This window comes from Euleptes europaea, chromosome 20 (genome assembly GCF_029931775.1).
Source record: "Euleptes europaea isolate rEulEur1 chromosome 20, rEulEur1.hap1, whole genome shotgun sequence".
Lineage (NCBI taxonomy): Eukaryota > Metazoa > Chordata > Lepidosauria > Squamata > Sphaerodactylidae > Euleptes > Euleptes europaea.
In genome coordinates, this window is record NC_079331.1 from 11,754,254 (window position 1) to 11,771,713 (window position 17,460).

The window sequence follows — 17,460 nt, forward strand, 5'->3', positions numbered from 1 at the left end:
GTGTGAGTAGACAATACTGACTTTGATGAAACAAGGGTCTGATTCAGTATAAGGCAGCTTCATGTGTTCACGTGAAGGCATCTAAAATTATTCTTTAAGAAGTTTTATAATTAACATTTATCCATTTGGTATTCTGAAATGGTACAGTCTTGAAGAACAGCCATGTCAGTATGCTGCAGCCAAAGCAACAAAGATTCTGGTGGCATTTAAGGGCTTGCAAGATAGAGCCTGCTTCTTCAATTGCATTAATTGGTTGATTTCAGTGGGCAGATATATACACAAGGCTCCAAATGGAAGAAGGCTATATGTGTTTTTGGGTGTGGCGGGGGAGATGCCAGAAGACCTAGTATTCCGAGACATAGGTGTGCCACATTATACATCAGGACTCAGATTAAACGTTTCTTTGGTTGTCATTGCAATTTCAGAAAACCTGGGTCTTTCAGAAACAACACATCTAGAGTCATCAGGAAATGTTGGGACAGAATCCAATAAGAAGCTCTCCCACACAAGCTCTGCTCAAGTTAAGAACAGACCAAGAGCAATACTGTGTTCTTGGCCTGCACACCGGCACTCCAAATAATATAGATGTGAATACTGATGTTCCACATTCCAGTTTAAGGAGACTATGGGCGAAAACGCATGGTCGCTTTAGCCCCCTTTATTCCCTGTTTCAGCCAGGATTCAGCCAGGATCGAACGCATGCGTTTTGCTGAACATGCGTTCGATCCTGGCTGAATCCTGGCTGAAACAGGGAATAAAGGAGGCTAAAGCGACCGTGCGTTTTTGCCCTATATGTCAGATATCAACATCAGATGGAATTGATAGCTCTTGGGCGGGGGGGTGGGGGATGCCTGCAGGACTGGCCTAAGAAATGTTAGGACCGGAGACAGAAAATACAAATAGTGTCTCTTCTCACCCCCCAGCTGCAAAAATCTAATCTTAGATTAAATACTTAGATTAAATAGGCCATTTATGCACAGGAGGTTTTGCCGTTCTCTAGATGCACATTTTCCCCATCTGAATTCTCAGAACCCTGCATGGGGGCTTATTGTTGAATTTTGAGAATTTGGATGGAGAAAATGTGCACCTAGAGAGCGGCAAACCCAAAGCAAAACCTCCCATGCATAAATGGTCATAGAGTTGCAAGGGCCATACAGGCCATCTAGTCCAACCCCCCCTGCTCAATGCAGGATCAGCCTAGACCCTAGAGCATCCCTGACAATGTTCGTCCAGCCGCAGCTTGAACACTGCCAGAGAGGGGGAGCTCACCACCTCCCTAGGCAGCTGATTTTACCGCTGAACTACTCTTACTGTAAAAAAAAAAAATTCCTAATGTCCAGCCAGTACCTTTCCGCCTGTAATTTATACCCATTATTGCGAGTCCTGTCCTCTGCTGCCAACGGGAACAGCTCCCTGTCCTCCTCTAAGTGACAGCCTTTCAAATACTTAAAGAGAGCAATCATGTCCCCTCCTCAACCTCCTCTTCTCCAGACTAAACATTCCCAAGTCCCTCAGCCTTTCCTTGTAGGGCTTGGTCTCCAGGCCCTTGATCATCCTGGCCACTCTGCTACTCTGCTATCTAAAATAGTCTGAGTACTCTGCATATCTTCTTGAGGTGTTTGCATGGGAAGGAAGGAGGATGAGCAGGAGTTCTCCCACTTTGCTGCTTACCTATTTATGCAACTCCAGTTGCAGCTGTGAAGTTGAGGTTTGTGGTGTTTGTGTGTGGAGTCTACCTGTAAGAGTTTAGAGAAGTCAAGCATTATTCGTTGGTCCTGTCCCCTCCCCACACATCTGTTGGCTGTTTGTGCAAAGTTCTTGCATGTGCTTTTGGGCCTGCACATGTGGGGGCAGAGTGACATGGGCTTTAGGCCACACATCTTGATATATGTGAGTTATGTTGCTTGATCAGGCCTATATACTCCTGGCTGTGTGCACTTCTCTTAAGACTGACCTTTAAATGTTAGCTGCTTGTAAAAACTGCCTTTATGATGAACAGAAGAAATAATAATAATCCTGTTTCCAGGAAATGTCAAGGGCAGGGTGGGCAGTTTTTTTCTGGAATTCAGATTTGCTAAACTGGCATTTTGAATGCTGTGCACAATGTATCTATCACCTCATATTCAACTCAATTTCACAACAAGAACCACGGGAATGCCTAGAGGTACTTTGTATCCCCCCGAGTCTTTTGAGGACTGATTTTTACCCATACTATCATTATGACTATCGGATTCCGTGGACTGCTAAAAAAACAAATCAGTGGGTTATAGATCAAATCAAGCCTGAACTGACCCTAGAAGCTAAGATGACTAAACTGTGGCTATTGTATTTTGGTCATGTCATGAGACGACAAGAGTCACTGGAAAAGACAGTCATGCTAGGAAAAGTTGAGGGCAGCAGGAAAAGAGGAAGACCCAACAAGAGATTAATTGACTCAATAAAGGAAGCCACAGCCTTCAGTTTGCAAGATCTGAGCAAAGCTGTCAAAGATAGGACATTTTGGAGGACTTTCATTCATAGGGTCGCCATGAGTCGGAAGAGACTTGACCGCACTTAACACACAACACACATCATTATGACATAAATTCTCAAGCTGTGTGCTTGTGGGTGTGTGTGGGTGTGACCCTGCTATGCTGTCACAAACAAATTAATTAAACCAGTGGTTCGCAACCTTTTTTGCTCCATTCCCCCCTTTCACCATTGTTCAGCATATAACCCCCCTTTCCACTAACTCAAAATTAAAAACAAACTACAATTTTACAGATTGTACATAATCTACAGGACATCACACTTTACTGAATAGTGTTCCCAATTCCCCCCCCCCCGAACCCTAAAACCCTAAAATCCCCCCCGGGAATTCCCCCAGGGGGGGAATTTCCCCCTTGTTGAGAACCCCTGAATTAAACCATTAGCGTGTCCTAAAAGTTCAAGTTACCCATCCACGGTATGAGGCTGTTTCTTGCTGCTGTTCTCTGCTGTGTCTCTGAAGTCAGTATAACTGGATAATTCAAGCTTTTCCAATTCAGGTGTGGAGTATAATTAATTGCCCTTAAAGGGGGCTTTCTGTTGCTTCTCTGCATTATCAGTGCCTCTTTTTCAATTTGGGAAGCATGCCAGGAACCAAAATTAACGCATAAACACAAACAATCCATTTCTCTGAGGGTGGGCAACCCTTACTTTTGCAAACTTTGAAAATAAATCTTTTCAGGTGGAAGAATGGCACACGCCTGACACAGTGATTTACGGAAGTATAAGAAAATATTAAAAATGCCGGCATAAACAAACACTTGTGCCTGCAGGAAGTTGCTATGATGCCAACTCTGCCCATACAAGGTAGAAAAGAGCATATTTTGGGTGGGAGAGTTGGAAATGAGTTGGAATCTTATCCGTAGCTCGGAAACTGATCCGGATAGCACTGAGACACCAAGAAATAGCCTTGAAAAAGACTTTAAAAATATCTTCAATATAAAAGCTTAAAAAAAAAGAAAAGCCAAGCAGCTAACATTTAAAGGTCACTTTTAACAAAAGTGCATTTTTGGAAGGCATTGTATGGAAATTGGTAACTGTCTTGAGTTCACTATGTTTGTTTATTTAAGAGTCTCAGTCAGAAATATATTAATATAACAACCCCACCGAAGCGGCTTACAAAATATAAACATATAGGTTAAAGCCGCAACTCTTGCAACCAGCTGAAGAAAGGCAGTGTGGAAATAGACCATAAATAAAATTCAGCCTTGCTGCAATTCACTTGCGAGGTAGGCAGAGGTAGACTGTAGACTGTGCATACAGGGGTGGGACGGTGGGCAGTCTTAATTTAAAAGCACTGAGGCTGAAAAAAATTGCCTGCAGCCTCTGCTCCTATCTCCTCACTTCCAACTTGGCTAGGAGTGGTTATGCTATCAGGCATCACGATAAACCTAAGCTGGACAAATGAAGAAAACTGGCAGGAAGAAAGTAGATCACGATGGGTAGCTGTGTTCGTCTGTCAGTAGCAGTGGGAAAGAGCAAGAGTCCAGTAGCACCTTAAAGAATAACAAAAATTCTGGCATTGTAGGAAGTTTCCTGAGCCACAGATCACTTCTTCTGATACAGTTACAATGCAAGTCCATCTATCCTTAAGTAGAGAAGAGTGAAGAAAGTAGATTCCTTTGAAATACGGTGTAAGTAATAAGGGGGTTCCAGGTCAAATCAAGCCTGACCCGTCCCTAGAAGCTAAAATTACTAAACTGAGGCTATCGTACTTTGGTCACATTATGAGAGGACAAAGAGTCACTGGAAAAGACAATCATGCTAGGAAAAGTCAAAGGAAGCATGAAAAGAGGAAGGCCCTGCATGAGATAGATTGACTCTGTCAAGGAAGCCATGGCCCTCAGTTTGCAAGACCTGAGCAAGGCTGTTAAAGATAGGTCAGGTTTTTTTTCTGGACAGAATTCTGATATAATGGATAGGGTAGCAAAATTCCTACAACTAGCTATGAGGCTTCGAGAATATAAATTCTGATCCTTTCTGGTCCTAGCTTTCGTTCTCTTTGTTTTTTAGCCCCTGCATTAATTGCATATATGCCAATAAAGGTTCTGTTGTTGTTGTTGAGAGGTTGTTCTGGGGGACATTGATTCCTTGCCAGACTGGTGAGAAATCCATAAGGTTGGACAAGCTTTCTTATTGGTGAGATGTAATGCCTTAGACTCAGCCAAGAAACACGGGCGATACAATAAAATTACCGCAGAAGAACGAAAATGCCCATTTTGTCCGGATCGAGTAGACTCCCTAGCCCACACTGCTTTAGCATGTCCACGAAACAATACTGCACGAAGTAAATATATCGCTCCATGGATAAAACAGCTAAAGACTTGACTGCAGATAACTGCTTGACTATGATCTGCTTGACTGCAGATAATGCAGTACCTGCTTCTCAGAAAGGCCACACGCATGGGAGGTTTTGCCTTGGATTTACCGCTCTGTAGATGCACATTTCCCCCATCCGAATTCTCAAAACTCTGCATGGGGCTTATTTTTGGGTTTTGAAAAGTAGGATGGGGAAAATGTGCATCTACAGAGCGGCAAATCCAAGGCAAAACCTCCGGTGCATAAAAGTCCTTTCTGAGAAGCAGATACTGCGTTATCTGCAGTCAAGTAGGTCGGTCAATTGCCTGAGAGGTGTGGCAACTTTCCTCTTTATAGTGGCTGTTATTGCACTAGGGGGGTTACCACACTTGTATTCCCATCGATGTATCAAGAGTTTGAAAATGTTATTAAAAATGCTGTTCGCACTTTCTATGTATTCCCACCAATGTATTAAGAGTTTGAAAACATAAAAAAATACTGTTCGCACTTTGTTTGGCCCCTTTAGCTGTGAAGACGTCTTCCAACCATTTATAAGCCGTGGTATCCAAAAACCCTTTTAAAGCGATGTTTTTTATAACATTTTCAAACTCTTAATACATTGCTGGGAATACAAAGTGTGGTAACAGCCAGTGTCAAGGTAAAATTAAATGTCCCCTTTTTAAAGGGTGCAATGGTTGATGAATAGCCAGCGGATGTTAAATCTAGGGAAAGGATTCATATAGGGCACTTTCGCACATGCCGAATAATCCACTTCCGATGCACCTTGCAGCTGGACTTTACTGTGCGAACTGGCAAAATCCACTTGCAAACGATCGTTAAAGTGCATTAAAGTGGATTGGAAGGGGATTATTCAGCATAGTCTCCATGGCCATTTATGCATGGGAGGTTTCGGCTCGGATCATCCGCCGCTCTCTGGATGCACCTTTTCCCCATCCAAATTCTCAAAACTCAACAATGGCCATTTATGCACGGGAGGTTTTGCCTTGGATTTGCCGCTCTCTAGAGGCATATTTCCCCCATCTGAATTCTCAAAACTCTACATGGGGGGTGGGGGTGGTATTTTTGGGTTTTGAGAACTCGGATGGGGAAAGTTGGCATCTAGAGAGCAGCAAATCCAAGGCAAAACCTCCCGTGCATAAATGGGAGACAGAAGCTTCTTGAGGGGGCTTAACCCACCAGGTGGGCTTACTGGTGTGAGGGGTCACTGGGAGTGTGTGTGTGTGTGTGGGGGGGAGGTAGTTGTGAATTTCCTGCCTTGTGCAGGGGGTTGGACTAGACGACCCTGGTGGTCCCTTCCAACCCTATGATTCTTCTGGGCGTGGAGTAGGGGGGTCACTGGGGGGGTCTGGGGGGGAGGTAGTTGTGAATTTCCTGCATTGCACAGGGGGTTGGACTAGATGACCCTGGTAGGTCCCTTCCAACTCTATGATTTTTCTGGGTGTGGAGTAGGGGGTCACTGGGGGGGTCTGGGGGGGAGGTAATTGTGAATTTCCTGCATTGCACAGGGGGTTGGACTAGATGACCCTGGTGGTCCCTTCCAGCTCTATGATTCTTCTGGGCATGGAGTAGGGGGTCACTGGGGGGGTCTGGGGGGGAGGTAATTGTGAATTTCCTGCATTGCACAGGGGGTTGGAGTAGATGACCCTGGTGGTCCCTTCCAACTCTATGATTCTTCTGGGTGTGGAGTAGGGGGTCACTGGAGGTGTAGGAGGGGAGGTAATTGTGAATTTCCTGCATTGCACAGGGGGTTGGACTAGATGACCCTGGTGGTCCCTTCCAACTCTGTGAATCTATTCTATGAGGAGGGGGTCATTTGTGAGGTAAAAAAAAAAAGCACTCTTGGGGTTGGAAAGCGCCGGCTGACACACGTCTTTCAAGGCAAGAGACGTTGGGAGGCGGTTTGCTAAAAAAAAAAATGCACTCTGCACGTGCTCAGAAACACCCCCGCCGCTGGGCGCGGCGCCTCAGGAAGGCGAGGCCGCGGAAAGCCCCGCCCATTCCGCGCCGCCGCCTCGCGAGGCCCTGAGCCCGCCCTTTTTAACGGCCTCGGCGAGCCACGCCCACCGGCGGCGAGGCCACGCCCGCGCGGGGGCCGGGCTCGGGCGGAGGCGGAAGTCGGGAGCCGCGCCTGCGCGGAAAGGGACGAGTCGAGGAGGAGGAAGAGGAGGGAGGCAGGCACCAATCCTGGTCCTGGACAAGGCGAGTTTTATTCCTTCCTTCCTTCTCTCCCGGGTGCTGGGAGGGGGGGGGGGGAGCGGCTGCTCGCCCCTCTCTTGGAGCCGAGGGACTGGGGCTGCAGCCCATGCTCAGAGGCGCGGGGGCTGAAGTTGTGCATTAATAGGCCTTCCCCCTCCCCAAAGCAGCATTGGGCTGTGAGATTGCCTGGTGGCACCTTAAAGGGAAGCCTTAGGGGTTGCCAACCTCCAGGTACTTGCTGGAGATCTGCTGTTGCAACCGATCTCCAGCCGATAGAGATCAATTTCCCTGGAGGAAAATGGTGATTTTGGCCATTGGACTCTATGGCGTTGATGTCCCGCCCCAAATATTGCCCCCCTCAGGCTCTGACCCAAAAACCTCCCGCTGGACCTTGCAACCCTATGTTTTATGGAAATAGGGTTGCCAACCTCCAGGTACTTGCTGGAGATCTCCTGCTGTTGCAACTGATCTCCAGCCGATAGAGATCAATTTCCCTGGAGGAAAATGGTGACTTTGGCCATTGGACTCTATGGCATGGATGTCCCGCCCCAAATATTGCCCTCCTCAGGCTTCGCCCCAAAAACCTCCCGCTGGTGGCAGAGAGGGACCTTGCAACCCTATGTTTTATGGAAATAAGGTTGCCAACCTCCAGGTACTTGCTGGAGAGCTCCTGCTGTTGCAACCGATCTCCAGCCGATAGAGATCAATTTCCCTGGAGGAAAATGGTGATTTTGGCCATTGGACTCTATGGCGTTGATGTCCCGCCCCAAATATTGCCCCCCTCAGGCTCTGACCCAAAAACCTCCCGCTGGTGGCAGAGAGGGACCTTGCAACCCTATGTTTTATGGAAATAAGGTTGCCAACCTCCAGGTACTTGCTGGAGAGCTCCTGCTGTTGCAACCGATCTCCAGCCGATAGAGATCAATTTCCCTGGAGGAAAATGGTGATTTTGGCCATTGGACTCTATGGCGTTGATGTCCCGCCCCAAATATTGCCCCCCTCAGGCTCTGACCCAAAAACCTCCCGCTGGTGGCAGAGAGGGACCTTGCAACCCTATGTTTTATGGAAATAGGGTTGCCAACCTCCAGGTACTTGCCAGAGATCTCCTGCTGTTACAACTGATCTTCAGCTGATAGAGATCAGTTCCCCTGGAGGAAAATGGTGACTTTGGCCATTGGACTCTATGGCATGGATGTCCCCCCCCAAATATTGCCCTCCTCAGGCTCCGCCCCAAAAACTTCCCGCTGGTGGCAAAGAGAAACCTTGCAACCCTATGTTTTGTGGAAATAGGGTTGCCAACCTCCAGGTACTGGTATTTAAAGAGCATGTGCTGTTATGAAGCTAAGCAAAAAGGGGTTTTGATATAACAGGCACACAAGCCACAAATAATAAGAATAAGCAGTGTCTAAGTCAATCTTGGAGGACTTTCATTCATAGGGTCGCCATGAGTCGGAAGCGACTTGACGGCACTTAACACACACACACAAGTCAATCTTAATTATATTGTATAAGGAACATATAACATCACAAACCATGCATCAAAAAGCATATTGCAGCATATGCTTAAATAACAAAGTACAAATGTCTCCACAACACAATTGATGTACAATGTAAGGTACAGATCCCAAGATGTACCATAGATATGAGCCAGAAAGTATTGGCAAATAGTAGCGTGTCCCTGAAGAAGAAGCGCTGTGCGGGGGCATGCGCACTAAGAACTTAGAAGCTAATCAAAACGCCACTCCTGCGCCGAAAAGTTTGTAAACAAAGCGTAATACATTTTGCTTGATGGTAATAAAGTGGACAACAAATTGTAAATACCGTCCTTGAAACACACCCGAAGGTAAAAAATTATGAAAGGCAGTAATTTGCTCAAACTAGGATCGGTAATCTCCAAGAGTCTCCAGCCGTAAGCACGGCATCTGTAAGCACAGTATGTTACAAAGTACCGGTAAATGTTTGTTTATGAGTTCCTTTACGAGAACTGCAAATATTGTGGTCTGATGGATTATGCACGTTAATTAATGTTCTGAAGGAAATAACCGAAACAAGCATTTACCTGTACTTGTAACATACTGTGCTTACAGCTGCCCTGCTTACGGCTGGAGACTCTTGGAGACTACCGACCCTAGTTTGAGCAAATTACTGCCTTTCATAATTTTTTCCTTCGGGTGTGTTTCAAGGACGGTATTTACAATTTGTTGTCCGCTTTATTACCATCAAGCAGAATGTATTATGCTTTGTTTACAAGCTTTTCAAAGCAGGAGCGGCGTTTTGATTAGCTTCTAAGTTTTTAGTGCGCATGCTCTGCACAGCGCTTCTTCAGGGACACTCTACTTTGAGACGCAAACGGCGTTGACTCAGCTTCAAAGTTTTCATTGTGCATGCCCTGCACAGCGCTTTTTTCTTTTGGGACACGCTACTATTTGCCGATACGTTCTGGCTCATATCTATTGTACATCTTGGGATTTGTACCTTACATTGTACATCAATTGTGTTGTGGAGACATTTGTACTTTGTTATTTAAGCATATGCTGAAATATGCTTTTTGATGCATGGTTTGTGATGTTATATGTTGCTTATACAATATAATTAAAATTGACTTAGACGTTGCTTATTCTTATTATTTGTGGCTTGTGTGCTTATATCAAAACCCCTTTTTGCTTAATCTCCAGGTACTAGCTGGAGATCTGCTATTACAACTGATCTCCAGCTGATAGAGGCCAGTTCCCCTGGAGAAAATGGCTGCTTTGGCAATTGGACTCCATGGCATTGAAGTCCCTCCCCAAACCCTGCCCTCCTCAGGCTCCACCCCAAAAACCTCCCATTGGTGGTGAAGAGGGACCTGGCAACCCTAAGAAGCCTGGTTATTTCCCTGCTAGTCCCCCCCCAATCCTGCACATTTTTTTGTTTCCTTTGGTTAGTTAGTTAGTTCTTTATTTCTATAGCGTTTGTATCCCACTTGGAAGGCTTTAAGAGGGGAATGGGCATGTTCATGCAGGACAGGGCTATCCATGGCTAATAGTAAAAATGGATACTAGTCATTGATGCACACCTATTCTCTCCAGGATCAGAGGAGCATGCTTAATGTATTAGGTACTGTAGAACACAGGAAGGATTCTACTGCAGTTGTCTTGTTTGGGGGCTTCATAGAGGCACCTGGTTTGATGGGCCTTGGGCTGATCCAGCAGGGCTTTTCTTATGTTCTAAAAGATTGTAAAAGTCGCTTTTTGTATCTGCAGAGATTTCAGAATGGCTTCTACTCCTGATGTCCTTTCGCGTTACGAGGAGATGTTTAAGCATCGGTTTACGTCAGACGACGCGGAATATCAGAAATATGTCAGCCCTCCGAAGCCACCTCCTGTAGTAGAAGATTGGTTAAACAGGTCTGAAACATTCCCCCCTTGGGCTGTGCAATTTTTTGGGGGTGGGGGAATCATAGGACTGTATTGTGGGGAATGGAGGCTGCAGGTCCATAAATCAATGCAAAAAAACCTAAATGCGAGCAGGATGATCTATTCATTAAATTAAAAAAAATTGTCCCTGTAAAAATGTTTGCTTTAACTGCAGTATATCAGTTGAGCATGTAGACACACAACAGGCAAACCAGACCTATTGAAGATCGGTACAAAGCCAAGGGGGGGAAACCCTTATGCCTCTGTAATTGCTTTGCAGAGTAGGTTGGAAACTGATGCTGCTTCTGTAAACCATTTTCAGCACTGTTAAGAAGTGTCTCCAGACATAGGGTTAGATCCAACCAACTTTTCTGCTGGTGAAAAAGGCAGGGTAGGTTAAGGGCAGTGGTTAAGAGCGGTGGACTCTAATCTGGGTTTGATTCCCCGCTCTTCCATGTGAACAGCGGACTCTAATCTGGTGAACCGGGTTGGTTTCCCCGCTCCTCTGCATGAATCCTTCTGGGTGACCTTGGGCCAGTCACAGTTCTCTCCGAACTCTTTCAGCCCCGCCTACCTCACAAGGTGTCTGTTGTGGGGATGGGAAGGGAAGGTGATTGTAAGCTGCTTTGAGACTCCTTAAAGGTAGAGAAAAGCAGGGTTTAAAACCCAGCTCTTCTTCTTCCTCTCTTTGACCACCCCAGTAAGTTATCTGTGAGGATCATGGGACCTGTGTGTATAAAAACAATGTGGGGCAGAGGTTTTTAGTATAGGGGGGAAGTGGATGAGATGGAGTGAAAAATGTGGCTGGATCAAACCCTTTGTGAGGTCATTAATCCCTTAGGAGGCCACTGATGGAATATATTAGCTTGAAGGGTCACCAGTAGCGCAGGCTAGACAGAGGCTTGTCTAGGAACATCCTATGGGTGGCCGCACAAGATTTCCTTTCCACAATCTGCACATGGCAAAAGCATGACAAAGCAACAGCTGTTGAGATTTTAGAAAAGTTGCTCTTGCCGCACATTTGGAAGAACGAGACAAAAACCTTGCTTGCACAGTCTTGTTTAACCCACCTTGCTGATCCAGTTGGTCGACAGTTGTAGCCCCGAAACTGACGTCAACGAGAAACGTGTTTATCAAACTCAGATGGTGGTTTTTTTGTCCTTGTGTTTCTATCAGAGAACGCAAAGTGCCTTCCACACTTGAGATCCTTCAGAATTACGAGAAGATGTTTGCCCATCGATTTACGTCGGAAGATGAGGAGTATCAGAAATACGTCCAGCGCGCCACAGACCCACCTCCCCTAGTAGGAGACTGGAGAAGCCGATCGGGCGGTAGTCAGCGACACAGAGATCGGTACTGGTTCTGTTTGTTAAAATAGGTTTCTTCGTTTCACGGAGGGAAAATGAAAAATACTTTGGCCATTATATCAATGTTTATCTTAAGAACATAAGAAAAGCCATGCTGGATCAGACCAAGGTCCATCAAGTCCAGCAGTGTTCACACAGTGGCCAACCAGGTGCCTCTAGGAAGCCCACAAACAAGACAACTGCAGCAGCATTCTCCTGCCTGTGTTCCACAGCATCTAATATAATAGGCATGCTCCTCTGATACTAGAGAGAATAGGTATGCATCATGACTAGTAGCCATTTTGACTAGTAGCCATGAATACCCCTCTCCTCCATGAACATGTCCGCTCCCCTCTTCAAGCCTTCTAAGTTGGCAGCCATCACCACATCCTGTGGCAGGGAGTTCCACAATTTAACTATGCGTTGCATGAAGAAATACTTCCTTTTATCTGTTTTGAATCTGTCATCCTCCAGCTTCAGCAGATGACTCTGTGTTCTGGTATGGGAGAGGGAGAAAAGCTTCTCACTGTCCACTCTCTCCAAACCATGCATAATTTTATAGACCTCTACCATGTCTCCCCTTAACCGCCTTCTTTCCAAGCTAAACAGCCCTAAGTTGTTCAACATGTCAACATGTTCTGGCCATGCCTATTCTATTAGGTGCTGTGGAACACAGGCAGGCTAATGCTGCTGCAGTCATCTTGTTTGTGGGCTTCCTGGAGGCATCTGGTTGGCCACTGTGTGAACAGACCGCTGGACTTGATGGGCCTTGGTCTGATCCAGCAAGGCCTTTCTCATGTTCTTATGTCAGCAGCTGGTTTGAGATGACGGAGGAGATGGTGTGCGCCAAGCCAGAATCACACTTTGTCATCTCCACAAAAACAGACTTCTGGTTAGACCATTGGCTACAGGTACTGCTTGCCACAGGATCTCCTTGCGTATGGGTTGGCAAATAAGGGGCAAGATAGTGTCTGTCATGCAGCAGACGTCCCCTGGGGCCAGCACTTGCCGATTCTACACTTGGGTGGGTTTCCCTGAATAATTTGTCTTCAAGCCAGTAGGTAAGTTTAAAAAAGGGGGGTAGGTAAAGGTCCCCTGTGCAAGCACCGGGTCATTCCTGACTCACGGGGTGATGTCACATCCTGACGTTTTCTAGGCAGACTTTGTTTTCGGGGTGGTTTGCCAGTGCCTTCCCCAGTCATCTTCCCTTTACCCCCAGCAAGCTGGGTCCTCATTTTACCGACCTCGGAAGGATGAAAGGCTGAGTCAACCTTGAGCCGGCTGCCTAAAACCAACTTCTCTCGGGATCGAACTCAGGTCGTGAGCAGAGCTTGGACTGCAGGACTACAGCTTACCACTCTGCACCACGGGGGTGGGGTTTTTGGAGCATCTCTTAAATTGCTGCCATGAGTGATTTTGCATTCTGCGCAGGGCTGAGACAAAGTGCTGTTTGTGCCAAAAGGAATGAACTGAAACTCTTGGAAGAACGGCCCTGGGGGTGATCTACTCCTTGCTCGGTCGCAAAGTGTTTTTTTTTCTCGCAGCAGACAAAAAAGAGATCCAGTCTTTTGCCTTAATAAACAGAAGATCCTGTCTTCTGTGGCCTAATTATTATCAGAAAATCGACTGTGCCGAGTAGCAGACTAAATATCGTGTAATTTGTTCTCTCTTGTTGCCCCCCCCCCCAAATATTTCATTAGCATCCTTAGATCATGTTTGATGTACTCTGCCTGGGCCTGCATTTCATTTGATTCTTTGTGACTTGAATATATATCATCTCCCTCTACTAAGCACCCGGGGTTTTGTCTCTACCAAAAATATTCAAAGTCACGCTTTTTATTTTTTTTTACTGCAGGCTGCAAATGCTGCCTTCCCAAAGCTTTAAAGCTTTATCTTGCCTACTGGCACTTCGGGAGACAGAAAAGGACATTGTGCCTTAGATGTCAATAGTGTTTCATACCACTTGCTTTGGATTTCACAGTATTTAGGCTAGGCGAGCGAGCCAGTTTATAGGTAAATTTAGTTTTAGCTTGTATTTACTGCTCAACGTTTTTTAAAATTGCTTTAAAATTGAGAGCCAGCATGGTTACAGGTTCTTGCCAGCGTGGTGTAGTGGTTAAGTGCGGTGGTTTGGAGCGGTGGAGTCTGATCTGGAGAACTGGGTTTGATTCCCCACTCCTCTACATGTGCAGCAGAGGCTAATCCGGTGAACTGGATTTGTTTCCCCACTCCTATACACGAAGCCAGCTGGGTGACCTTGGGCTAGTCACACTCTCTCAGCCCCACCTACCTCACAGGGTGTCTGTTGTGAGGAGGGGAAGGGAAGGCGATTGTAAGCCGGTTTGATTCTTCCTTAAGTGGTAGAGAAAGTCAGCATATAAAAACCAACTCTTTTTCTTCATTTTCCTTGAATTAAAGAAAAAACACCAAATTTGGTTGTTTCATTCATTCATTTCTTGTCAGATTCTAGAGGACACTAAGAAAGTAGCTGAGTGAGAATGTTCTCTTCTACTGTTTGCTTAATTCTTTTTTTAAAAATGAAACAAAACATTGCTTTTAGTTAAAGTGCCAAAAAGATGATATGTGAAGCTGCTAAATGGTCTCAAAGCTGTGAGAAAGGAGCTCCCCCACCACAGGTGCTTGTTTTTTTCTCCTCCCCACCCCAATGCCCCATGGTGTAGTGGTTAAGAGTAGTGGTTTGGAGTGGTGGACTCTGATCTGGAGAACCAAGTCTGATTTCCCACTCCTCCACATGAGCGGCGGAGGCTAAACTGGATTTGTTTCCCCACTCCTACACACGAAGCCAGCTGGGTGACCTTGGACTAGTCACAGTTCTGTCAAAACTCTCTCAGCCCTACCTACCTCACAGGGTATCTGTTGTGGGGAGAGGAAGGGAAAGCGATTGTAAGCCGGTTTGATTCTTCCTTAAGTGGTAGAGAAAGTCAGCATATAAAAACCAACTCTTCTTTATTTTCCTTGAATTAGAGAAAAAACACCAACTTTGGCTGTTTCATTCATTCATCACCTATTGCCAGATACTTTAACTGGAGATGCCGGGGATTGAACCTGGAGCCCTCTGCATGCCAAACAGATGCTCTACCACTGAGCCACGGCCCCTGTATTTAGAGCTATTTTGCAGAGGTTGGTGAATGTGTTCACTGATGCCAATGTGACCGCCTTGCAAATCTCTAAAGAAGACCTTTCTCCCATAAGGCTGCCGCTTCCTCCCTGAGTGGGCTGAAAATTCCTTGAGGGAGGGATCTTACCTGTGGTTGTTGCCATGACGGTGCTTTCCAGGAGACACCTGGACATTAGTGCCCTTTGGATGCTTCCTTGGGCCTCGGTTGGTTGGTTTGGGGCAGAGATTACCTGGACCAGCGGTTCCCAAACTGTGCTCCACGGAGCACTTGGTGCTCCGCGAAACGTCTCCTAGAGCTCCATGAAGAGACTGGAACGAAAAATACTGCTGTCATTCAGTTTAGTACATAGGTGCTAGGTGAAAATTAGCGCTCCATGACGAATGTCTCTCCTGAAAAGTACTCCACGACTCAAAACGTTTGGGAACCGCTGACCTGAGCAGTATACGTGATGTGCTTTGAAAAATTTGCAGGCGCTGTGTGATGTTTTTGAAGGTGCTGTATGAATTTTGCTAAAACGTGTGCCGTTTCCGTTTTCCGCCCCTTTAGGTTCAGAGATAGCCGACAGTTCAGAGGCAGAGGGGAGAGGTATGACCGGCAAGGAGGCTACCAGTCGGGTCAGTGGCAAGAAAGAAGCTGGGGGAACAGTTACCAGCAACACCGGCAGTCGTATCCCCAGCACGGACGAGTACCCCAGTATGGATACAGTTCTTACTCTTCAGGGTCCCAATATGGTTACTACTGACAGGACCCATTAATATAACGACTTGCAGTTGAGTTTCCAGTATAACGCTCTCTCTGTTCTGTCCGATGTGACTCTGAGTTTTATTCAGCTTTAGATTTTTGAGTTTGTGTATAAGAGGTTTGGTGGGAGGGTTTAAGACGAAGCTCTCTGACGTATTTCTGCAATGCATGTTTAGCAAAGGATAGCAAATGTTTCGAAACGAAAGTGCAAAAGGTAAAAGTGTGATTTTGCTACCCCTCCTGTTAAATCTGCTTCCCATTTTGTGCCACTGGTATTGAATGGTTCTGGGAAAAAGAGATTGGGTTTGCATGAGACGAATTTAACAAGGGCAAAGCTGCTCTTTCTGAAATCCTGACTCATGTGTGTTGTCGCTAGTGGGTAGATGTATTGCTGATTTTAATCTTCACTCGTGGGAGAGAAACATGCAGGTTTATATTTTTGGTACATCGTTTGGCTACTGCTAATAAATAGGCTTGTATTTCCCAGTTTCATTATTCCAAACGTGGGTGTTTTTTTAATAAATCCGGGCGGCATTGTCAGTTTAATTTTCCACTTAACCTGCTAAAATCCAGTGAGGTTAAAAAAATGTCATATGACGAGAGAAAGAACAGTAAGTGCAAAACTTTTAAAGGAAACTTAATACAGGATTGATGAAGAATCGAGTAGTGTTCTCTTAAAATCTTTCTTGGTTTTTTCCTGGCCCCAGCATGGTGTAGTGGTTAAGAGTGGTGGTTTGGAGCGGTGGACTCTGATCTGGAGAGCAGGGTTTGATTCCCCACTCTCCACATGAGCGGCGGAGGCTAATCTGGTGAACTGGGTTGGTTTCCCCACTCCTCCGCGTGAAGCCAGCTGGGTGACCTTGGGCTAGACACAGTCTCTCAGCCCCACTGACCTCACAGAGTGTCATTTGTGGGGAAGGGAAGGTGATTGTAAGCCGGTTTGAGACTCCCTTAAGTGGTAGATAAAGTTGGCATATAAAAACCAACTCTTCTTATTTTTGAAATATTACTTTGTGTAGTGTCACAGCCTGCCCAAGCGGACTAGTCTGATTGACGTGAGACAGATTACTTAAATCTGGCGTGCTAATCCTTACCCGATGGCGCAATGTCATACCGCACTGCAATCCTTCTGTTCAGCAGCTTTAGCCAATCGGCTCATTTGCGGCAGCAGGAGGCCTTTTTATGCCGTTTTCTCAACCTCCTCTGCACAGTGCAGGGGGGGGGGGAATTCAAGTGGCCATTTTTATAAATCTTGGGAAATAACTGCTTTGCAACTGCAACATACCAGAGGGCGGGGGGGAATCCCTCACCGGTTGCATAAACAAGGAAAGAAATACACTCAAAAGGATGACCAGGAATAAGTTTCAGCTGCCCGTTAAGATATTCTTTTTGAGACAGGCTTGCAGTTGGAAGAGAAATGCAGAACTAAAGAGCTGTCCAGAGTTCTGACTATGTGCATTTTTACAGGGGATGCTACATAATGTGTTTTTTTGTTTTTTTGTTTCTCCCATGAAAGTTAGAGGTTCCCAGATTCTGTGGCCATTAAGCTAAACACAGCATACAAATGCCTAATGCACAAATTATACACAGCAACCCACCCCCCACACACCAAGGCCTACGTGATGAGAAATAAGAACATTCTAAGTAGTGGTTGACAGCGGTGGTTTGCAGTGGTGGGCTCTGATCTGGAGAGCCAGGTTTGATTCCCCACTCCTCCACATGAGCGGCGGAGGCTGATCTGGTGAACCGGGTTGGTTTCCCCACTCCTACACACGAAGCCAGATGGGTGACCTTGGG

At 46.0% G+C, this 17,460-nt stretch overlaps 1 protein-coding gene across 1 annotated transcript; it reads left to right on the forward strand.

Annotated features, from left to right (window-relative positions):
- The first annotated feature begins 10,288 nt into the window (after positions 1 to 10,288).
- RAMAC (RNA guanine-7 methyltransferase activating subunit) lies at positions 10,289 to 15,664 on the forward strand. Its single transcript, XM_056865680.1, has 3 exons — positions 10,289 to 10,427; positions 11,613 to 11,789; positions 15,469 to 15,664. Exons 1-3 carry the CDS (start codon positions 10,294 to 10,296, stop codon positions 15,662 to 15,664), a joined length of 507 nt encoding a protein of 168 aa, XP_056721658.1. The 5' UTR covers positions 10,289 to 10,293.
- Positions 15,665 to 17,460: the final 1,796 nt, after the last annotated feature.

What these genes read in the sequence shown, in the direction of transcription:
- RAMAC (XM_056865680.1), top strand. Translation starts at nt 10,294, where the DNA reads ATGGCTTCTACTCCTGATGTCCTTTCGCGTTACGAGGAGATGTTTAAG. An exon ending in GTAGAAGATTGGTTAAACAG is followed by an intron (nt 10,428 to 11,612) that starts GTCTGAAACATT and finishes TGTTTCTATCAG; the next exon opens with AGAACGCAAAGTGCCTTCCA. An exon ending in AGTCAGCGACACAGAGATCG is followed by an intron (nt 11,790 to 15,468) that starts GTACTGGTTCTG and finishes CCGCCCCTTTAG; the next exon opens with GTTCAGAGATAGCCGACAGT.